The sequence below is a fragment of the Delphinapterus leucas genome, chromosome 1 (assembly GCF_059928025.1).
Source record: "Delphinapterus leucas isolate spDelLeu-1000000601 "Yukka" chromosome 1, BTC_Dleu_Yukka2, whole genome shotgun sequence".
Taxonomy (NCBI): domain Eukaryota; kingdom Metazoa; phylum Chordata; class Mammalia; order Artiodactyla; family Monodontidae; genus Delphinapterus; species Delphinapterus leucas.
This window is the reverse complement of record NC_143129.1, coordinates 147925727-147950682: the sequence shown is the minus strand read 5'-3', so window position 1 is coordinate 147950682 and position 24956 is coordinate 147925727. Positions and strand designations below refer to the sequence as shown.

The following is a 24956-nucleotide window of genomic DNA, read 5'->3' as shown; positions in this document are numbered from 1 at the left end:
CGGGGTGGGGAAGCGCTTCGTCTCCCCGCCCCCCCCCCCCATCGCCGCCGCCGCCGCCGCCGCCGCCTCGTAGGAGGCTACCGCCGCGACCCCAGGGAACCCGCGGCCCAGCCTTAAGCCCCCAACCCCGGGGGCTGGCATGAGCGGCTCTTCGGTGGCGCCGGGGGGCGGGTTAGCCGTCGCCGCCTGAGCCCCGGCCTGCCGCCCGACCCCACCTCGCTGACCGAGGCTGACCGCGGAGCGTGCGAACGACCCCGCTACTGCTTTCTTCCTCCCCCAGATCACACACCCCAGCCCCGGAAGATGGGGAACTGCCTGAAGTCCCCCACTTCGGATGACATCTCCCTGCTTCACGAGTCTCAGTCCGACCGGGCTAGCTTTGGCGAGGGGACGGAGCCGGATCAGGAGCCGCCGCCGCCATATCAGGTAGGGGAGGGTGTGTGTTGGGCAACGGGGGTGCGAGGAGTAGAGGCAGCTCTGGCTGAGATTGTGGGATCTTCGGGGCTGTCACTGCCCCTGGCCTGAGGGGCACTGACCCCCTTAGGGCTGGATGTGAGGGTGATTGCTCCCCACCCTCAGGATAGGGGGAATCCTTCACCTCCCCTCAAGCACTGCGTGGGGATGGTACTTGTCCTTGAGTTCTGGGATTCGAGTATGTGTGATATCCCCTTGGCCTGTGGCTGGTGGTTAGATGGTGGAGTTTGGAAGTGATATTTTCCTGCCTTTATGCCTGAACTGTGAGGTTTGGAGATGATTTCCTCATCGCATCGCCAGCTGGATTTTGGGTTCTGGATAGGTGGTTACCCCCTCCCCCCCCGTTTATACTTTCAAGTGTGATCATCCTCTCCTCCCTCCTGTCTGTATTCATTGGATCTGGTAGGCGTTCATTTCTCCCTCTGTTTGGGAGATTTCCAAGTAGTGATTTTGGTTCTAGCAACATCGAGTTACTTGTTTTTATATATGTTTATATTAATTTTTAATCCCTCCTTTTGCTCCACCCCTATGACACACCTATTAAACACGCTGACTTAAGAGAACTTGCTTATCTTGAACTTTGGAAACCTTCAAACCTTACTTGAGAAATAGCTTATGTTACTCGTGGTTCTCCTTTTGTATCAAAGACTCGTCTTCTAAATAGCTTCACTGCTTTTTGTACAGCAATCAGCAGCTCCAGATATCTTTACACAATTAATAAAGAGCTAAAGACTGCTTTAGAAAACTCAAAATAGATATGCAGATGTTATAATCCGTAATGTATATAAACCTTTCCTCTACTTTTTCAATTTTAAATGATGCTGATTAAAAACTTTTTCCCCAGAAGGGCTTGATAGTTGTGGCTTAATTTTTTTCATGAATGGGGTTTAATTTTCAAACTGGGCAGTCTCCTTTGTTGTTTCATGTGGTGACATCATTATCTAGTGTTATTCTTTTCTCATTCCTATGTAAATCAGTGTCTTACCACACCAGAAAAACCTGATCACATATGCTGGTTTTCTGGATAAAACCCTTCAGGGGCCTTTCATATATGCCAATAAAGTCCAGTCTTTTAATTGTGGCATAGAGAAGTCTCCATGATTTCTCTTTCACATTCATATTCTAGGCCTATCAAGTACAACAGCCTGTTCACACATCTCTGCCTTAGCTCCATTTGCCCCCTCTGGAGCCCTTCCCCCAAGGTCAGCAGGTGAACAGCGTAATCCTCTTTGAGGACTCAACTGTATCTGAAGTCCCTACATTCCCCTCCCTCTCACCCTGAATCCATTACTTCCTTCTTTGTGTCCCCCTTGAAGGAAGTGTCCACACTTTCATAAGCAGCCCATTTAACACTTGAATGTTATCCTTGTTTAGTTAGATGTGTGTCTCATTCTTGAGGCATTTCCCTCCTTCTCCAGTATAAGCTGTATGCAGGTAGGGACCCTGTGTTTCCTGTTCGTTGTATACGCAGCATCTGGCTCATAGTAGATGCTTAGTAACTGGAGTGAGTGAAGACTGTAAGCCCTTGAGAACAGGGACTATGTCCTCCTTGCTTAGTGCAATTTCTGGCACATAAGCACTTAAATGTTGAGTGAATTAATGAATTTGAATTCAGTTTTGTAAATTTACACACCCATTTCTTCCAAAGAATTGTCACAAGGAAGTCTCTTAAAAAATCCAAGCTAAGTCTAGATGTTTTTCTGAGTCTTTGAAGCAAGTAAATAGTTTATATTTCACTCTTGGTTTCCTTCATAAATGCTATAGGACAGTGTGCTTATTTCAGTTTCATAAGCAAATTCTTTTAGAAGTATGAGTTTTTATTTCAAAATCTCCTTCCATGTTCCCTAGCCCCCTTCTAGGCAAGTCAAATATCTTTGACTTTCTACACTCTTTCTCTTATATCCTTATGATAAATACAGTGTTAAGAATAACTTCTTTAGGGCTTCCCTGGTGGCGCAGTGGTTGAGAGTCCGCCTGCCGATGCAGGGGACACGGGTTCGTGTCCCGGTCTGGGAAGATCCCACATGCCGCGGAGCGGCTGGGCCCGTGAGCCATGGCCGCTGAGCCTGCGCGTCCGGAGCCTGTGCTCCGCAACAGGAGAGGCCACAACAGTAAGAGGCCCGCGTATCGCAAAAAAAAAAGAATAACTTCTTTAGAATTTATGGGAATTGTATTTGCCTTTTCCAGGAGGATAAGATGATAAGAGTTTTTTTGGTGTCATGAAGGAACGTTTTTTGAAACATGTTTGTGACAGCGGGAGTTTTTTGTGGTTGCCATTTCCTGAAATGAACGACCCAGATACTGATATGCAAATTTGGCATCAATTTGAAAGAAGTAATTTCTTTAAAGATAGAAGCATAAAAAGAGAAACTTTTGTAGAAATTTGTCTTACCTGAAGGAATTGAAGTTTTTAGGAATGTAAATCAGGTGATCTGAGAAACACTAATCCAAGGTAAATGATTTATATTTTCAGTGGATAGAAGTGACTTATTTTTTTCTTCAAAAATAGTGTATAATTGACAGAGCTACAGAAATATTGGCTTATTTCCTTAAAGAATAGTCTCAGTTACAGTAGGATTTTTAAAAAATTCATGGAGGGAATAACTGATTATAAAGGAACATACTTGGTATTTCTCTGTAGTGAATGGTTAAAAGAAAAGATGTACAATGTATCTATATGCCAAGAGCTCTATATAAAAAACTTCTGTAACATCCAGTTATTTCTTATTAACAGGATCTGAGATTTGCTTTATCTATTTATGCTTAAATGTAAGCACTGTACTACTGTGGTCAAAGTTGATGGGAAGTACATATTTCTCTCCTGGGTTTCTTTTGTAGCCTCCTAACTGGTCTCTCTGCTTTCACCCTTACCCTCCCTTTAGTCTATGCTTAACCCATCATCCAGAGTGATTATGGTAAAACAGATCATGACACTCTACTCAACTTTCTGTGGATCCTCATTTCGTTCAAAGTAAAAGCCAAATTCCTTAGTGTCCCATAAACCCTACATGATCTATACCCTCTGCTCCCCTACATAGCTCTTATGACACCTCTTACTACTCTGCCCTTTGCTGGCTTCCTCTGACCTCCTTGTTTCTAGGATACTCCAGGACCTTTACTCTTTTTTTCTGTGCCTTGAGTACTCTTCCCCCAGGTATCATCATGGCTGAGTCCCTTACCTTCAAGTTTTTAGTCAAATGACACCTTCTTACACCCTCTCTGACCACCCTATTTAAAAGTGCACTTGCCTTGGCACCCTGGAATTCTCACTTACCTTGTTCTATTTTTTTCCCATAGCATTTATCACTTTCTAACACATTGTCTTTACTTATTATATTTATTGTTTATTATCTGTCTCCTCCTGCTAGGTGGTAAACTCCCTGAGGAAAGGGGAGTTTTAAAAAAATTGTTGTTTCCCAAGTGCCTAAATAGTGCCTGGCACACATTAGGCACTCCGTTGTTGGTTGAATGACTGGATTTCTTTTAAATGATTTAATATATTTATTTTGAGGCAAGTGCAGTAGAATGTTTTGTAAGAATTATGCACATTCCTAGTGCCTTTTTCCTTTATAATGGATCATTTTTAAGGAATCCTAAAAATCAAATCCCAATAATATTAAATATAGGAATTGGTTTATAATAATTATTGATAAAATAGGTTTTTTCCACCTTGTTTATATTCTATAACAAAATGTTTATTTTGTGAGAAAGAACTTAAATCTTTGTCCTTAAAGAAATTGGAGGGAAGAGGTTAGAGCTTTTCTTGAATTAGAAGGTAAAAAACAAATTTGGCACGCCGTCTACTCTTTCCTTCCTGAATGTTTAAAAAGAATACAGAGGAAATCTGCCCATCAAGGGCAGTCTTAGAAGGGTTGTGAGAGGGAGGATAAGTCATGAAAGGCTGAGGAATGAAGGTTGATAAGAGGAAAGGGCCAGGTAGGTAGCCCAGCTTTGAAAGGTGTAAGTGAACAGATTGAGAAACCACTAACTAGTCACTCTAAAACCCCCATTTCTCATGACTAATTTGGGAGTGGCACTCTGGTAAATTAATATTCATTGACAACAAAAAAGCACTTTACAGTACTTTAATCTGAATATATATATATACATATATAAATAAAGTGGTATCTCTCACTTTTGCAGTAGTTACATAGTTTGAGATTTACTCATCTCTTCCTTCTGTGCACTTTGTGATTAATACATTTGAGATTTTAAAATCAGAAGAAAAATTATTGGTAGTACAGCGCTGAGTGCAAGTATAGCTCTGGTTTTGGAGTCAGATGGGTCTGAGTTCATATCCTGGTTCATATCACGTGTAAAATATGAAGAGAGTTTATCAGATTATGTTGTGTCTTGAGGAACTTCTTTCACAAATAACAAAACATAACATTTTGGATATTTCAAACTGACTGAAGGTTACTTTTTTTTTAAGGCTTGGTCTCTCCTATAGAACTCATTAAAAGTAACCCCTCTCATTTAAAGATCTAGAATATAAGAAAATACTCATTTTTAAGCATTCAGAGCTGTAATAGTAATAATACCTTGTTTTTCTGGTATCTTTATGAAGTTAAGTTCAGGTAGTTGAATTTTTTTTTCTTTTATGTATTAGTGTTTTGTTTACTATTTTGTTGGAAATTACCTCAGTGTATCTCACCTATCTTGCTCTTATTAAACAAATTATTTAACTTAAAAAAACTCCCTTTCTGTGAAATTTTATCCCTCCCCTGTTGAAATTTTACCTTTTCATTGAGGTGCAGATCAACTCCAACCTCTTTAATAAATCCTCCACTGACCATTTTTTTCCCCTCTCCTGATTTCTTCAAGTGCAGTATTTTCTGTTTGTAATATTTATCTGGAAATCATGTATTATCTTATTAGCTCTCGATGCTTTAACATTTATTATTTTTCCAGATTACTGTTTCCTTAAAAGTGAGAATGATGTGTTAAGATTTTAAAAGTTTCTCAGTGGAGTGGAATGGTACCTTACACATTGTAGACACCCGGTGTCTAACTTAGAACTCTGCCTTCTCCCTCTTACACTGTCACCACTGGAACTGAGGTCTTCATGACCTCTCACAATTACCTATTTGATGTCTCCTCTTCCATGCATTTCATCCCCAACCATTTATTGTTCAGTAAATTCTATCCAAATCAGATTCCCTTGCTTCTTAATCCTTAATGATTCTTCCCGACTCATCACTGAAGATCTGTCCTAGCATTCAGAGTTATGATCTGGCTTCTTTTATACTTTTCCAGCTTTTCGTAGTCTTATATAAAACTTATACTCTAGTCAGACTGAAGTTTGCTATGTTCTGTATATGCCTTCTGCTTTCCAGCCTCTGCCTTTGCTCATTCTATTCCTGTTGCCCAGAATACTCCTCTTTATACACTTCTTTACCCTCCCTATTTGATTTTAATTACTCCTCTTTATACACGTCTTTACCCTTCCTATTTGATTTTAATTATTTATAACAATGTTGCCTGTACCCTACTAGAATCCAAGTCTGATGATTCATCTTTGCATTGCTAGAACTGTGCTTTTCACATAGCAGGCACTCAAATACTTGAGTAAATGTGAAAATCAGTTATTGTGTTTTTCTGTGAGTGTGAAGTCTTATGGTTGTTCGATTCTTTATAAATTGTTCCCAGAATCCTGTGCTTTAGTGTTTGGCTTTTGTACTTTAAAGGGTTCTGCTATTTTTCTCTCCCACATTAACTATTTTATCTGACTGTATTCAGTTTTGTCCTGTCACTTCTAATTTATAATGTGCATAAGCTTTGGGAAAGTTAATCTGTTTACCTTGTTTTCATTTGAGTTTGGTCTGTGTTCTGTGTAGCTCAGCTTGCCTCTTCTTTTTTTTAATAACTAAGCAAATATCTTTGCTTATTTATTTGTAACCATTGTTACAAGGGTTTTGTTTGTTTATGCATGATCTACCCCTCTGGATGTCCTTTAATTAAGGCTGATTCTTTGCCATTAAGAATGTATGAGCACCTTTAAGAGTAGGACAGTCTGTGTGTCAGTTTAATTCTAGAGCCAATTATAGGGTAACTTGAGAAGATAGGGGTAATGAGTACTTGGTACATAAGGTCTGAGAACTTGACTTTTTTAAAATATTTTTTAGTTAGCACTTTCTAGGATATATTTTTGTAAAATTTAGATCTTTTAAAAATCATAATATAATACTTTAGGTAGGAGGGGATTTTTTTTTAAAGATCTTAATTTTATTTGGTTCCTTCTACATAGAAATATTGTCACAGAATGGCTACTATAGGTTTTCCCTGACTTTTTTTTCTTCAACTTGTACCACTTCTTTCTGTCTTTACTGTCTCAGCCAAGTTCAAAATTTCTAGAAATGAGGAAGGAAGTGAAAAGAGGATGATTGTAAATACAGTTGGAATTAGATGTTGTATTTCTTTGTCATCTTGCCTCAAGCCATTTCTGAATGTAATTATCTTCTGTGTATTACCTTTTTTCAAGCAAAGAGTTAGGGATTATGTGTTTCTGTTCTGTATCAACAGATTATTAAAAAATAGGCTGTAACAAATTTCCAGAAGTTGATTCCTTGTCAGTAACTTTTAATATTGAATTTAACAAATATTTATGATATTGTTAACCTGTTCAGTATTCAGGATTTTTGCAGTTGTGATGTAAATGAAATCAAGAGTGAGGTGGTAAAGATACTAAAGACTCAGAGTGGAAATGTGAGTGAAAGATGTGAGGAAAAGCTAGCATATAGATAGCCAAAGTGTGTGTGTTTTTAATGGCAGAAGAAATTGCTACATGCTGTTGAAAAGTAAAGTGATAAGGGAGAACTAAATATATTTTCTGCTCTTGGAGAATCTGCCTGACCTTTTGGTTTTGATATTCAATTTGACTTTATGGTATGTTGCTTTTCAAGTTTTAGAAGAGTTCCTTATTGTAACCAATTAAAAATACTTTGAGTTCATTTTAATATGAATGCACATATACCTATCTTTTAATTAAATAGCCAACATGGAGTGTGCTCCCAGGGGCAGTTGAGTAATTATCTTGTTACTTAATCCAGAGAGCATACAGTAAGGTAAGTAAGGGATATGAAGGTGTGGGAATGAAGAAAGCAATCCTCCAGATATATTAGTTCCTAAATTTATTAAAACTTTATGAATTCTTATGAAGCTGAATGGCTTTAAGAAGAATGAGACTTTTATAATTGATCCAATTAGTTAAAATTACATGTAATTTTGTATAACAATTTAATTCTTACATATGTGGCAAAAAAAAGCAGTTTACCATAAACTGAATGGCAAGGCTTTAAGGATAAAAACCAGGACACTTGATACTTCATTTCTTCTATCGGTCAGCAGGTATGTGTTGGGCACCAAGGTGAAAGGAGAAATGAGTCCTTTACCCTTAAGGATCTACCACTTTAAGGAGGCAAGATTAATGTATATACATGAAGCATTTATTCAGTGTGAAACAGTGTAATCAAGTATTAAACTTGAGACTTTAAGTTGGAGGATCAATTTATGATAGGGCAGTGGATCACAAAATAACTCTTTAGCTTCTGAAGACATCAAATGATGAACGTAAATGTAAAAAATAATAAAAGCAAAAGAGCTGCCCTGATTAAACTATGAGTTGGGGAGCTTGGAGCTGGAAGAATAATCAGTAGGTGGTGAGCATGAATTTAGAGGGAGTTGTATAATGTTGTACAGTTTAGGTATAATATGTGTCTGTGTGTGTAAAACCTTTTTATTGCTTATATACAATAAAGAGTATATCTTTAATAGTATAAATAATATCTTAACTGTATAGTCCAGTGACCTTTTACATATTATAACCACCATCGAGATATAGCCAATATCCAACCCCCCAAAAGGTTCCCTCATATCTCCTCTAACAGTCAATACCCCTTCCCCAAAGGTAACTACTGTTCTGACCTCTTACCACCTTCTGTTTGTTTTGCCCAGTTTTGAACTTAAATAATTTGTTCAGCATTGTTTGTGAAATTCGGTTATGATGTTCCATATTGTGGCAGTAGCTCATATTATTTTTCATTGCTGTAGAGGATTCAGTTGTATAAATATACTTTTAAAACCCATTTTACTATTAATACATATTTGGGTTGTGTTAGTTTTTGACTGTATGAATGTGCTGTGAACATTTTTTAAAATATACGTAAATACCTATTTGGTTTATATTCAGGAGTGGAAATGCTGGGTAATGGAACAGGTATATGTTTAGTTTTTCCCACAATATTTTATTATGGAAATTTCAAAAACAAAGAGAAGTTGACAGAATTGTTTGAATACCCATATTCCTACCACTTAGACTGTAGTTAACATTTTGCTATATTTGTTTTAACACATACCCAGTCCCTTTATCAATCCATCCTATTTTTGGATGCATTTCAAAATAAGTTGCCAAAGTGGTTTCACCAGTTTACACTCCTGTCAGCTATATACGAGAGTTCTGTTTGCTCTACATCCTTACCAGCACCTGGTATTGTCAGTCTTTTATTTTAGGCACTCTGATAAGTGTGTAGAAGTGTTTCATTGTGGTTTTAATTTGCATTTCCCCAATGAGAAGTGCATACCAGTATGCATACTAATATGTGGTCTTTTGTCGCTGGTCTCTTACTGTTTTCAAGATTCATCTATGTTGTAGCATGTATCAGGACTTCATTTCTTTTATTGTGAAGTATTTCATTGTGTGGATCAACCACATTTTGTTTAGCCATTCTTCATTGATGAACATTTGGGCTTCCATTTTTTGGCTCTTATGAATGCTTTTATAAACATTTGTGTGCAAGTTTTTGTACAGATATGTTTTCATATCTCTTGGTTATACACTTCCTAGTAGAATTGCTGTGTCACATAATTCCATGTTTAACCTTTTGAGGGACTGCCAAACTGTTTTCCAAAACACTTGTAGTATGGTTTTACATTCCCACTAGCAGTGCACAAGGGTTCCAATTTCTGCACATCATCACCAAAACTTTTTATCATTTTTTTTTAAATTATAGCCATTCTAGTGCCTATGAAGTGGTATCTCATTGCGGTTTGGGTTTTTTTTAAATTAATTAATTAGCTTATTTGTTTATTTATTTTTGGCTGCGTTGGGTCTTCGTTGCTGCACGCGGGCTCTCGTTGCGGCGAGTGGGGGCTACTCTTCATTGCAGTGCATGGGCTTCTCATTGCGGTGGCTTCTCGTTGCAGAGCACGGCCTCTAGGCGAGCGGGCTTCAGTAGTTGTGGCATGCAGGCTCAGTAGTTGTGGCTTGCAGGCTCTAGAGCGCGGGCTCAGCGCACAGGCTTAGTTGCTCCGTGGCATGTGGGATCTTCCCAGACCAGGGCTCGAATCCCCTGCATTGGCAGGCAGATTCTTAACACTGCGCCACCAGGGAAGTCCTCATTGTGGTTTTGATTGCATTTCCGTAAAGACTCATGTTGAGCATCTTTTCACGTGCTTCTTGGCCATTTGTACATCTTTGGAGAAATGTCTATTCAGATCCTTATTGAGTTGTAAGAGTTCGTTATATATTCTGATCCCTTGTCAGATATGAGATTTGCAAGTTTTCTCCTGTTTTGTGGACTGTCTTTTCACTTTTTAAAAATTAATTTTTATTGGAGTATAGTTGATTAACAATGTTGTGTTAGTTCCTGCTGTACAGCAAAGTGAATCAGTTATACATATATCCACTCTTCTTAAAATTCTTTTCCCATATAGGTCATTACAGAGTGTTGAGTAGAGTTCCCTGTGTTATACAGTAGGTCCTTATTAGTTATCTGTTGTCAATCCCAATCTCCTAATTTATCCCCTCCCCCGTTCCGCTTTGGTAACCATGAGTTTACCTTCCTTTAAATCTTTATGTCCCTTCCTCTTAGTTAATTACAGACAGAGAACATATATGACATGAATAATCCTTCCATTGAAAGTGCTCAGAGAAGGGGTATGAAGTGGTATTTTTCAGAAGAACATAACATTACTGGGAGCAGACTGACAGCTGTTTTGGTGATGAGAATTTCAGAATTTTGGACGAATGAAGACAGTGATAGTCATCTACTCTGAGACTGTTTTAAGACTGTTGTCAGAATCTTTGGAAGCGAATGCAAACAAAAAGCCAGTAGATTTTGTAATTATACCCTATAAAGCTGTTTTCTGCTTCTAGAGACCCTAACAAGCATACCCTGTTCAATTTCATGTTTTATTTGTACTTTTCCATCATTTCTGCAAAAAAACCTTCAAATATCATTATTAGATCTTTGTGAGTGATCTCTCCTGCTTGTTCCTACAGATAGACTAGTTTGGGGGGGGTGGTTTAATTTTTATGGGAGTATAGTTGATTTACAATGTTGTGTTAGTTTCTGCTGTAGAGCAAAGTGTATCAGTTATACATATACATATATCCACTCTTTTTTAAATTCTTTTTCCATATAGGTCATTACAGAGTATTGAGTAGAGTTCCGTTTGCTATACAGTAGGTCCCTATTAGTTATCTATTTTATATATATGTGTATATGTCAATCCCAATCTCCCAATTTATCCCTCCCCCCTTTTCCCCCCTGGTAACCATAAATTTGTTTTTTATATCTGTGACTCTGTTTCTGTTTGTAAATAAGTTCATTTGTAACATATTTTTAGTTTCCACGTATAAACGCTATCATATGATATTTGTCGTTCTCTGTCTGACTTACGTCACTCAGTGTGACAATCTCTAGGTCCATCCATGTTGCAAATGGCATTATTTCATTCTTTTTTATGCCTGAGTAATATTCCATTGTATATATGTACCACATTTTCTTTATCCATTCCTCTGTTCATGGACATTTAGGTTGCTTCCATGTCTTGGCAGTTGTAAATAGTGCTGCAGTGAACATTGGGGTGCATGTATCTTTTCCAGTTATGGTTTTCTCCGGATATATGCCCAGGAGTGGGATTGCTTGTCATATGGTAGCTCTATTTTTAGTTTTTTAAGGAACCGCCATACTGAATCTAAAAAAAAAAAATGGCTCTAACAAACCTAGGGGCAGTACAGGAATAAAGACACGGATGTAGAGAATGGACTTGAGGACATGGGGAGGGGGAAGGGTAAGCTGGGACGAAGTGAGAGAGTAGCATTGACATATATACACTACCAAATGTAAAATAGGTAGCTAGTGGGAAGCAGCTGCATAGCACAGGGAGATCAGCTCAGTGTTTTGTGACCACCTAGAGGAGTCGGATGGGGAGGGTGGGAGGGAGATGCAAGAGGGAGGGGATATGGGGATACATGTATACATATAGCTGATTCATTTTGTTATGCAGCAGAAACTAACACAACATTGTAAAGCAATTATACTCCAATAAAGATGTTTAAAAAAAAAAAAAAAGGAACCGCCATATGTTCTCCATAGTGGCTGTACCAATTTACATTCCCACCAACAGTGTAGGAGGATTCCCTTTTCTCCACACCCTCTCCAGCATTTATTGTTTGTAGATTTTTTGGTGGTGGCCATTCTGACCGGTGTGAGGTGATACCTCATTGTAGTTTTGATTTTCATCTCTCTAATAATTAGTGATGTTGAGCATCTTATTGTTTTTAATTAATTAATTAATTTATTTATTTTTGGCTGCATTGGGTTTTTGTTGCGCATGGGCTTTCTCTAGTTGTGGTCTTCATTGCGGTGTGTAGGCTTCTCATTGCGGTGGCTTCTCTTGTTTCGGAGCATGGCCTCTAGGCGTGCTGGCTTCAGTAATTGTGGCTTGCAGGCTCTAGAGCGCAGGCTCAGTAGTTGTGGTGAACGGGCTTAGTTGCTCTGTGGCATGTGGGATCTTCCTGGACCAGGGCTCGAACCCACGTCCCCTGCATTGGCAGGTGGATTCTTAAGCACTGCGCCACCAAGGAAGCCCTGTTGAGCATCTTTTCGTGTGCTTTTTGGCCATCTGTATATCTTCTTCGGAGAAATGTCTATTTAGATCTTCCAACAGCCATTTTTCGATTGGGTTGCTTTTTTTTGATATTGAGCTGCATGAGCTGTTTGTATATTTTGGAGATTAATCCCTGTTGGTCACTTTCTTTACAAATATTTTCTCCCATTCTGTGGGTTGTCTTTTTGCTTTGTTTATGGTTTCCTTTGCTATGGTCTTTTCACTTTCTTGATGGTGTTACTTGAGCACAAAAATTGCTAATTCTGGTGGATCCAGTTTATTTTTTCTTTTGTCACTTGAGCTTTTGGTGTTGTGTCTAAGAAAATTTTGCCTAACCCACATTCACAAAGATTTACTCCTGTGTTTTCTTTTAAGAGTTAATTTTTGTGTGTAGTGTAAGGAAGGCCCCAAATTTATTATTTTGAATGTGACTATCCTGTCAGAGCACCATTTGTTCAATATTTCCCCATTGTTGTGCCCCAAATCAATTGTCCATTAAGTGTTAAGGGGTTATTTCTGGACTCTTCAGTTATGTTCCATTGATCTACATGTCTACTCTGGGCTTCTCTTGTTGTGGAGCACTGGCTATAGGCATGTAGGCTTCAGTAGTTGTGGTGTGCGAGCTTTAGAGTGCAGGCTCAATAGTTGTGGCACACGGGCTTAGTTGCTCCACGGCATGTGGGATCTTCCCAGACCAGGGATCAAACCCGTGTCCCCTGCATTGGCAGGCAGATTCCTAACCACCACGCCACCAGGGAAGTCCCTACATGTCTGTTCTTTTTTTTTTTAATTTAAATTTTATTTGTTTATTTTTGTCTGTGTTGGGTCTTCCTTGCTGTGTGTGGGCTTTCTCTATTTGCGGTGAGTGGGGGCTACTCTTTGTTGCAGTGCATGGGCTTCTCATTGCAGTAGCTTCTCTTGTTGTGGAGCATGTGCTCTAGACACCTGGGCTTCAGTAGTTGTGGCACACAGGCTCAGTAGCTGTGGCACATGGGCTTAGTTGCTCTGCAGCATGTGGGATCTTCCCGGAGAAGGGATCGAACCTGTGTCCCCTGCATTGGCAGGTGGATTCTTAACCACTGCACCAGCAGGGAAGTCCCTACATGTCTTTTTTTTTTTTTTTGCGGTACGCGGGCCTCTCACTGTTGTGGCCTCTCCCGTTGCGGAGCACAGGCTCCAGACGCGCAGGCTCAGCGGCCGTGGCTCATGGACCCAGCCGCTCCGCGGCATGTGGGATCTTCCCGGACCGGGGCACAAACCCGTGTCCCCTGCATCGGCAGGCGGACTCTCAACCACTGCACCACCCGGGAAGCCCTACATGTCTATTCTTAATGCTAGTCCTACACTAGTTTTGCAGTAAGTTTTGAAATCAGGAGGTGTGAATCTTCAGACTTTGTTCTTATTATTCAACATTATTTTCGCTATTCTTAGTTCCTTATAATTCTATATGAATTTTGGGATCAATTGTCAATTTCTGAAAATAAATCAGCTGGGATTTTGATAGGGCCACATTTAATTTTTTTTTAATGAATCTACACTAAAATATTATTATCCAAAATCCATAGCTTGGTGTTGTATACTCTGTGAGTTTGGACGGATGTACAATGACATGGATTCTCCGTTATGTATAGTATCATACAGAATATTTTGCCTGCCTAAAAAAATCCTCTGTGCTCCACATGTTCATCCCTTCCTCCTAACCCCTGGCAACCACTGATCTTTTACTGTCTCCACAGTTTTTCTTTTCCAGAATGTCATATATTTAGAAGCAAACAGCATGTAGCCTTTTCACATTGGCTTCTTTCACTTAGTAACGTGCAATGAAGTTTCTTCCATGTTTATCCATGGCTTAATAGCTCATTTCTTTTTAGCACTGAATAGTATTCCATTGTCTTGATGCACCACAAGTTTATCCATTTACCTACTAAAGCATATCTTGGTTGCTTCCAAGTTTTGGGAATTATGATTGAAGCTGCTATTAACGTCCATGTGCAGGTTTTTGGGTGGATATAAGTTTTCAACTCCTTTAGGTAAATACCAAGGAGCATAATTGCTGGATTGTATATGGTAAGAGTATGTTTAGTTTTGTAAGAAACCGCCAAACTGTCTTTCAAAGTGGCTGTGCCATTTGCATTCCCACCAGCAGTTAAGGGAGAGCTCCTGTTGTTCCATCCACATCCTCACCAGCATTTGATACTGTCAAGTGTTTTCAATTTTCACCGTTCTAATAGGTGTAAGTGGTGTTTTTGTTTGCTTGTTTTAATTTGCAATTCCCAGTGCTTCTCAGTGTCCGCCTCTACCCCCTTAGGTGAAGAAGAATAGAATGCTCTGGCATATATCAAAATGGTTCCTTTCCCACTCCTCCTCTTGGGAGCATGAGGGGAATTTTTCTCTGATACTCACTGGGAGGACCTGGCAAAGCTCATGGAAATAAAACTTATGAATTGACTGTGGGGTCCCCCTGGAGTTTTTAACTCAGACTTGTTCACACTGAACCCCTAGTAATCATACAGTCCCCAGCAGAATTACAGTTCAGGTTTTCCTACCCCAGCACTGGTTCTGCTGACAGGTTTCTGCTCTGGTAAGTTGTGATTTTCTGTATCCGTCTGTCTCTCAAGTTTTGGGGTCAGCAGTTTGCTCTCTGACCTCACATCTCTGACCGATCTAAGAAGAGTTGTTGATTTTTTTGTTAGGGTGGTATGGTGACTTCTAAGCTTACATGATAGATCAGAAACTGGAAGTTCTTAATTTTCATAATAATTATATGAAAGTGAATGTTATTCTCATCTTATAGATGAAGAAATAGGTTTAGCAGTAGAGCTAGTCAGCTATGAGAATTGAGTTTTAGATGGTAGAGGTAATTGCACAGTGTGGCAGAGGAATAGTAGAAGAATCAAAGTAGATATGGTAACACTGGATTTGACTCAAAGGCAGTCATGGGGACCTGGGAATCCTTTTCCAGTAGAGTGAATCTGTCAGAAGAATGGAATATTGGAATGAAGTGGTTTATATGTAATAATTGAGGTAATGAGACTCCTTTATAATAAAGTGGGTCTTCTAAAAATATCTCCTAAATCATATAAAGGTAAGTTTCATATAGCACAGCAGTGTTCTGCTAAATTGACAGAAACGTCCCTGTGCATCACATCTATTTTGTCATTTGAAAATACACACCACTGTCACTCAGTAAAATGCTAAAATTAACAAAGTGTGTTTTTGGTGTTCCAGTGTCCTCTTTTCTATCCTCAATTGGTGATTCCCCTTTCATCTTTCTTTTCTCCCTTAGGTGATCAGGGCTCCCTGTCTAACCTTTCTCTCAAATCAAACATTGTACATTTGCCATTAATTGATATTAAGGCACCAATTCCTGATTGAGGCTAATTTATAGTATAGTGTGAATGTGTTTTATTTAGCATTATCTCCACTAGTCATTTGTATCCTAGTTTCTTGCCTTTTACTGTGATTTTTTTTTTTAATTTATATTTTTTTGGCTGCATTGGGTCTTCATTGCTGCACGCAGGCTTTCTTTAGTTGTGTCCAGCAGGGGCTACTCTTCGTTGCGGTGTGCTGGCTTCTCATCGCGGTGGCTTCTCTTGTTGCGGAGCATGGGCTCTAGGCACAAGGCTTCAGTAGTTGTGGCTTGTAGGCTCTAGAGTGCAGGCTCTGTAGTTGTGGCACACAGGGCTTAGTTGCTCCGCAGCATGTGGGATCTTCCCAGACCAGGGCTTGAACCTGTGTCCCCTGCATTGGCAGGCGGATTCTCCACTGTGCCACCAGCGAAGCCCTGTGATATTTTTTTAAACGTAGAAGTAATAGAAGTAGATTTGAAGCTTAAGAGGGCCCTGAAGCCATAGGTACTGATAAGTAGTCTGTTCAGGGTAATGAAGGAGCAAGGAGACTTAAAAAACAAGACTTAAAAAGATGGGGTATTGAAATCACACAGGAGAATTGAATGGATCCAGTTGTAGAAAGTATAACTGCAATTAAATTTAAGTGAAATTTTCCAATTCAAACAGTTTATTTTGGATAGATAAGTTTTGGATAGAGACCTTCTAAAATATGTTTTACATTTTTAACTTTTTTTTTATTCCAGAACACTGTCTTTGGTAACAGTGTCTTACTAAGACTGATTCGCAGCTGGGTCTTTTCAGACTTCACAATGCTCCCTTTTCATTCTCACTCCTTCCCCCATAAATCACTGAAATACTGACTTATAAGCAGATTTTCATCTCATTTTACTGATTCAAAACATATTAGAAGGATTAGTTTATTATTCTCTGTAGGTGATAGAATGGTGCCCCAGAGTCTTATGATGTAGGAATATTTGTGTTACTGAATGAAATCTGTTCTGCTTTTAATTCTTTTCTTTTCTTTTTTTTTTTTTTTTAATTTATTTGGTTGCACCAGGTCTTAGTTGCAGCTTGCCGGATCCTTAGTTTTGGCTCTCAGGTTCCATAGTTGTGGCTCAGCAGCTCCTTAGTTGTGGCACTCAAGCTCCTTAGTTGTGTCATGTGAACTCTTAGTTGAGGCATGCATGTAGGATCTAGTTCCCTGCCCAGGGATCGAACCCGGGGCCCCTGCATTGGGAGCGTGGAGTATTATCCACTGCACCACCAGGGAAGTCCTGCTGCTTTTAATTCTTGTACCAGCATTTTATAATTTTTTTTCTCATTGTCTTCCCACTGTCTGATGGTTCTTCATCTGCTGTTAATGCAGCTCCCCTTATAGTAACTCTTCTAGTATTCTGCATATTGGAAAATCAGATAATTAGGCTTGTCATATTTCCTAGCAGCTGCCAGTAGAAGAGAGCCCAGAGGTAGTACCTATGAGTAGAGCAGCATTTTTGTTTGTGAATAAACTGTTTGGGGATTTGTATATATGGGCACCTTGTACTTTTTTTAAGGTTCAAAAAATTAGTTTTAGAGTTTCCATTGCAGAAATTTGCTTAAGTAAATAAAGTTGATTTTAGCAGGAAGTCCATATATACGTGAGTGTAGAGAAATAGAGAAAGGGAAGAAACCTTCCTTAATATTGAGGTAAGCTTATCAGTATTTCATTTTTCACATACACCTCCCATCCCGCACTGTGTTTCATTATCTGGAATTTTCTCATGTTCCTAGATATTGTTTCTCAAAATGCTTTGTATTTCTTAAAATGTGCTTTAGTTACCTAGGACTTCTTACATATAAATTTTTAAACTCGGTGTAATCTTTAGATTGATGAATACTTACCCTTAGGTCCACAGATCCTTACAGGGTCAAGAATAGAACTGTATTTCAGTGTAACTAATTTCCTTGGTAATCTTATGTATCCATTCAAAAGCACTATCTGAGAAGGAATCCATGACTTTTCATCAGATTGGTAAAGGCTTCCATGCCACAAAGAAGGTTAAGAATCCCTGAGAGGCAGTCTCTGAGTTGCAGGTAATGAGCTCATATCTCTGCTGCTAGAAACCGCAAAGCCTTTGGGGTTTGAGCCACAGAGTTCTGATAGGTTTGTGGTATAGGTATTCAGTTAAATTTTGCTGTTGCAACACTGTTAGGTAAATTATCAGACCTCATTTAAGATTAGGTAGTGTGAAACAGAGCCATTTAAAAATGGCTGAAATTCTGAAACCTATTGAAAGTTAACTTGAAGTATAATTTCTTAGTCATAGATGAAAAAAATTGAATCATAGGAAAACAGTAGTACCATAATCTCAAATAGCTTAGACCATGGGTTCAGATATATTTTTGGCAACTCAAAATAGAAAAAATACATTTTATACCATGTTTCCGTTTGTAAAAACGGAAACAAGTTTCATAAAACAGCGTTGACCCTTACTATTATATATTCTGTATATTCTATTTCATTTTCTAAAAAGTCCTAGCTTTGACCCTCTAAAACTTATTTTACAATCCACAATGGTCATGACCTGCAGTCCAGAAAAAGACTCCAAGATAATTGTACCAAAAAGATAAGATTATGAAATACATTTAAAATATTTTTTATGTCTGTCATTTCAAACAAAATCCCTTAGGAATTCAAACTTGCCTCTCTAAAAAGAGCATTTTAGAGAAGTGGGTACATGTTTGTACCCTGGGAATAGTCATTAAGATGCTTGTGCCAGGTTCTTTACATTTATTATCTTTATTAAGGATTTTGGACTTTATCCTAGAACAGAGGAAAGCTAGCCAGTGAAGGATTTTAGGTGGGGTTGGGAGGGGGGTATTATGTAAATTAAATTAGATTTGTATTTTTAAAGAAGGACTCTGAGAACAAAGAGTATATATACTATTTAGGAAGCCACTGCATTAGCAGATATTGTTAGCTAGGGTGTTGGCAATAGAGATGAAGAGTTATAGATGAATTCTATTGATATTTGTTTGAGAGACAGAAACAGCAGAACTTAGTAATGGATTGTATGGTAAGAATTTTTCCAGGAGATTGAGATATAGAAACATCAAGAACAGATTATTTTGGGAGAAGATCGGCTGTGAAGCAGGGGAGGGGTATAGGAATAGGGCAATAATTAGATGTGGAATTGATGGTGGATTAGTTTGTTTTAATGAGAAAGACTTATGTTTATAAGCTGATGGGAAGGATGCAGTGAAAAGAAGTTGAATATGGAGAGCAGCAAAAATCTGTAGTATAAGGTTTCTGAGAAGGTGGAAGCACATGAAACCCAAACAGAGGTAGTAGGGTTGGCCTACACAAAAGAAAACAATCTTTAAATTTATTTTTTAATGATTTTAAATAATATATTCATATGGTCAAATTCTAGAAATGTATGGATGAGACATCTTATTTGTTCTGTAGCCACTCAGTTCCACATCCAATAGGCAACTAAAGTTAATGTTTTTTGTATATCCTTCAAGAGATTTTATACACATGCAAACAAATACAAGCAGTCCTCCTTGACCCCTTTACACAAAAAGTAGCCCGCTGTACAGAACAATTCTGCATGTTGCTTTTTTTTCCACACTGTATCTTGAAGCTGTTTCCCTATCAGTACATAAAAAGCTTCTTTCTTCTCTAGCGCTGCATAGTATTAATTGTGTGTACTGTTATTTATTTAATCAGTTCCCTGTTTGATGGACATTTAGGCCATTACCATTCTTTTGATAGTACCTCTATTTTAACAAGATGAAAACACTAACCGGAGATAGGTGCACATGTGAGCAGGACTGTATGTTTGACTCTAAAAGTTAAGTGGTCCAAATGATCTGGATACAGAGAGCTAGGTGGTCCATTTTGGGGCCAGCAGACTGAACTTTAATATTCAGGTTAAAGAGCTGATGTGTGGAGACTCACTTGCTCAAATAAGCAGGAATTAAAATACCACATCTAGGGAACTCTTGCCAGGTCAATAAACTAGATGGAGGTAAGGGAGTCACTAGACCAAAGTTGGAGACAATAGCCAGGAAAACTCTTTAAACTACATGTTTGTCAGTCAAAAGTCACTTTCAGAAATCACCTTTTGATAGTGAAGAATTAAGACTATTTTTTGGTAGCCTCAAATTAGGACCCTCCATTCAAGGTTAAATAGATCTAGCCCATCTGAAGTGAAGGGCAAGCCCTTCTGAAGTGAAGTCCTTTTTAGGGCAAATACTGCGTTTTGGGTTCAGAAGCTCTATGAGAAGGCATTACTGCCTAATTTCCAAAGAATTTCAGTTTTCTACTGTTGTTTTTTAGTTATAGAATGTGTAATTTTAACGTAAAATAGAAAAATGCATTAAGTCTAAATTATAAATTTGTTTGCACTGACTTAAGGCACCTGAAAGTGGTTTTAATTTTTTCAGTTAACTTTCGTGGGTTAACTTTCTGGGAGGTCACTCTCACTGTTAGGTACCATGGGCCAAGTATAAGATCAAACATGAAACAGTACAAAGTCATACGGGTGACAGGTGCTAGAGGAGGCTTGAAGTGAGACAGCTAACTTTTGGTTACAGTTTTGTGAGATGGCTTCTTGAAGGACTGGGTGTTCAGGTGTCAAAAACCAAGATTTCTTTTATCTCTTTGTTTGAAATGTTTCCTTATATTCCTTCAACTGGTTTTTCTGTTTCTTTGGCAGCCGTCCAAGTTCACAGAAGTGTCTCTTAACCCTTTCGTTATTTAATAACTCTTGGGAAGCTGAAAACCATAAGTCCTCTTCCTGGGAAGATGCACAGAATTTTGCATGCAATTTCAAGGAATTTATATACCCCCCTTAAGCCCAGATCTCAATTAACAACCTCTCGTCTATCGTCTCAAACTTCTGTTCTTACTTTCTTTCATTGCCTTGTTCATTATATCTTGTCTACTGCTGCCAGGTCTCCTATTAAACAGTGATCCCTCAGTGCCAGCTATTTAATATAAAGAACAAAAATTTAAGAACATTTGATGTCCTATACTCTTGGATATTTGACTGAATGGGTGTGACAGGGTCACACAGCTATTTTGTAACACCACACCGAGCCATGTTTTCCTGACTTATGGTACACAGTGTGTATCATTGGATTTCATTACATAATTCTAAACTAGAAGTGGTTTGTATACTTTAAAAAGATATTGTGAAATTTAACAATCCTTTTTCTTTGTAGTTTTACAATTTTAAGTATTAAAAAGTTAATTTCCACTGATTTGTATACCTTTGCACTCCAAGTTGCATCGTTGAAACCGAATATTGTTTAGCTAATAGTACCCTACATACAAGAAACTCAAAAGAATTATGTATGACTGGTTCACTATATCTTAAAATTGGACTTAACACATACTACAGCATGGACGAAGCTCAAATATATTGCTCAGTGAAAGAAGCTAGACACCAAAAAAAAGTCATGTAATGTAGTCTGTGATTCTATTTATATGAAATATCTAGAATAGGTAAGTCCATAGAAACAGGCTGGGGAAAAGGAGGAATGGGTGATAACTACCTAAAGGGTACTGAGTTTTATGCTTTTTTCCCAAATGCAAATATTTAAAAAAATATATAATATTACTCTCTAATTTTTGCATACTTTTAGTTTTTACTCAGTGTCATTTTACAAGCATTTTCTCATGTTACTGTAGTTTTGAAAGCTCCAATTTTTAAAAACCATTAAATCTATAAATCTATTAAGTCCATATTACTCTCCTATACATTCAGGTTATTTCTTGATATTCCAGGATAAGTTTCTTGATTCTTGATGGTAGTAGGGGTAGAGGAGATGTTGAGATGTGTTTCTCATCTAGAAACTGAACCAGGGGAGCTTTTATGAAAAAGTAGTGTGTTGACAGTTTCAGTTTGAAAATAAGTTGTAAATAGCTGGCTGATGGGTAGATAGCCTTGCTTAGGGCAACTTTACATTTGGGAACATTAGTATCTCTCTAGTAATCTTAACTTTCGTTTTACTTATATTTGTATTAGGAAGCCTTTTTTTTTTGAGGTTCATTAGCAAAAGGACTTAAGCACTCTGTATTCCATATTCTGCTTACTAGTTAGAGATTTCCTGATGATCTGACCCCTGGAATTGAGCTTGAGGAAGAATCTAAAGACTAAACCTGATTTTCTAGTTTAAGACTTGTAGGTGCTGATACTCAGCATAATCTGAGCAGTCTAGTGGACAAGTATCAGCACCTCAGTATTTATTTAGTACAGTCTCAATGTTGAGATCTGAGGTGTGTGTCTTAAAGAGGATCACTGTAAGACAATTATAATTTTTCTTTGTTTTTCATGTTTGGGTATGTTACATGAAACAACATGAACAATTAGAAGGCAAGTATTAGGGATATGGTATTTTTTTTAAATTTTCATTAAGACTGGTTGAGCAGTATTTTTTTATGGATCATGCTTTTTAAAAAAAAATTTTTATTTATTTATTTACTTACTTATTTAGTCTGTGCCAGGTCTTAGTTGTGGCACGCAGGATCTTTAGTTGCGGCATGTGGACTCTTAGTTGCGGCATGCATGTAGGATCTAGTTCCCTGGCCAGGGATCGAACCCAGGTCCTCTGCACTGGGAGCGTGGAGTTTTACTCACTGGACCACCAGCGAAGTCCCAGGGATATGGTATTGAATGCATAGTCCATTAGAAAATAAGAACCAGCTATGTAGAAGCTTCAGCAGCTGATTTGACTAGAGGACGTAGAAAACATAATTGGTCAGACTAATTTTTTTTTTTACACCTCCTGAAGAGATACCATTTGCTTAAAATAAGCAGTCTTATAAAATCCTTACTCCTTTAACCTCCTCCCTGAAATATTTCACTAGGCTTCTGGGAAAACTCACATTAAAATGTAGGCCTTTTCAAAACAATTTTCAACAGTTGGTGCTGGGACATCTGCATATTCACAAAGAATGAGGTTGGACCCCTTCTTCACACCATATACAAAAATAAACTCAATGGTTCATATACTATAGTTTTAGTAAGAGCTAAAACTATGAAACTCTTAAATATAGATGTCTTCTTGACCTTGGATTAGGTAAAGCCTTCTTAGATATGATACAAAAAGCACAACTGACCAAAAAATAAATTAGGTGGATATAATGAAATTAAAAACTTGTGCTTCAAAGGACACCAGCAAAGTGAAAAGACAATCCATAGAATGCAAGAAAGTATTTGCAAATCATCTATCTGATAAGGAACTTATGTTCAGGATATATACAGAACTCTTTACAACTCAGTGAAGATAAAAATCCCAGTTTTAAAAAGGAGTGACAGGGCTTCCCTGGTGGCGCAGTGGTTGAGAGTCCACCTGCTGATGCAGGGGACACGGGTTTGTGCCCCGGTCCGGGAAGATCCCACATGCCGCGGAGCGGCTGGGCCCGTGAGCCATGGCCGCTGAGCCTGCGCGTCCGGAGCCTGTGCTCCGCAATGGGAGAGGCCACAACAGTGAGAGGCCCGCGTACTGCAAAAAAAAAAAAAAAAAAAAAAGAATCCGCCTGCCAATGCAGGGGACACGGGTTCGAGCCCTGGTCCAGAAGGATCCCACATGCTGCAGAGCAACTAAGCCCGTGCGCCACAACTACTGAGCCTGCGCTTTAGAGCTCATGAGCCACAACGACTGAAGCCTGTGCGCCTAGACCCCGTGCTCCACAACAAGAGAAGCCACCACAATGAGAGACCCGCGCACTACAACGAAGAGTAGCCCTTGCTCGCCGCAACTAGAGAAAACCCACACATAGCAACAAAGACCCAATGCAGCCAAAAATAAAATAAAATTTAAAAATTAAAAAAATAAGTTTTGCAGAATTCTTACAACTGAAGTTCACCAGTTTTCAGAGGGAATTAATTTTTTTTGATGATGTTAGCCCTTCAAAAATAACCCTTAAAAAGAGGGGGGAAGGTATCTGTTAGAGAACTTAGTACAGTAAATGCAATAACAGACTTCCTGAGCTCCAAAGACAACGCTTGGCTGCTACAAACATATTCTTTTTGGAATTAACACCTTTTTAAGCTTTCATCTTTTAACTCCTTAAAGGCTGTGTATATTCTGACTCTGGTTTTGCAAAGAATTCTTGGGCTTATTACTGTTAGCTTTCAAGTAGTCATATATTTGAATCTTCCATTTAAGGATGAAAGATAGTTATTGAAATGTATATTCTTATTCTTTGAACTGGTAAAATTCAAAGATAGGATACTTAAATGAGAAAAATTCCAGTATGTTTTGGCTGTAGCAAAGAAGTAGTTCCAACAATAACTCATGCACTAAGTCAGATGGGATATCTCTAGGCCCACAACTACCCTGGAGATCTGCCCCACTGGTAAGCAATTCTTTGTTAGTAAGTGGGTACCATTTCCCCTCTGGAAACCAGTTTGCTTGATGAGAAGGAAAAGGTGGTCTAATTTAGGTCTCATTCAGTAAAGAAAATAGTGGTGGTGCTTAGGAGAGTCTTATTTTAGACAAAATTAACTCAGAATAAACATGCTTTATTTTAACGATATACACATGGATTAGAATCAGACAGCTGTCAAGGAACCAAGGCAGCCACTTTCTCCCATTTTTCTTACCCAGAGGCTTCAGGATTTTTCATTTGTGGGCTTTCCTAATGTCTGCTTCACTCAGCATTTCTAATCTGTCTTTAATACAGTTTCCTCAAACCTCAGTTTACACATCTTGTATTTGCTGCTCAGTGACCTTTCAGGTCAGTTAATTCAGTTTTCCAATTCTAATTCTAAGAGAAGACAGTCTGTTGATTCATCCTCTCTTCACCAGTCAGGAGGTTGCAAGTCATCAAATGTTGACTAGCCTATGGATCCACTGGAATGTATGCCTGTCCCAGGAGTTGCCAGGTCATGGGCAATTTAGGGATAGTAGGAGCCATGGGTGAGGTAATCATCTTCTCTTGTTTGCTATATCTCTGTATCCCCCTACTGTAGGGGATTTAGGCTTTGTAAGGACAGTCTTGGTCACCACTGTATCTCCTTTGCCTAAAGCAGCATCTGAAATATGGTTGAGTATTCAAGAAATATTGTAATTTGTGCCTAGGCTCAAAATGTGACCTTGATTTCAGTTGTCTTGACCTTTAGATGGGTTTATGACTTGCTAATGCTGAGTGCCTATGGTGATGATGCCTACCAGGTCTCCACCAATTAGGATACTGTATATAACCCTGTATGACAAGTGCTCAGTGAATATTTATGTAATGAA

The 24956-nt window shown here is 38.5% G+C and overlaps 1 protein-coding gene across 1 annotated transcript in view; it reads left to right on the top strand.

Moving 5' to 3' along the window:
• The first annotated feature begins 303 nt into the window (after positions 1-303).
• RNF11 (ring finger protein 11) overlaps positions 304-24956 on the top strand; it is a 37835-nt gene continuing 13182 nt past the window's right edge. Inside the window, exon 1 of the mRNA XM_022575662.2 lies at positions 304-426. Within this exon, the coding sequence (XP_022431370.1) occupies positions 304-426 (123 nt within the window). The remainder of the gene's footprint in view (positions 427-24956) is intronic.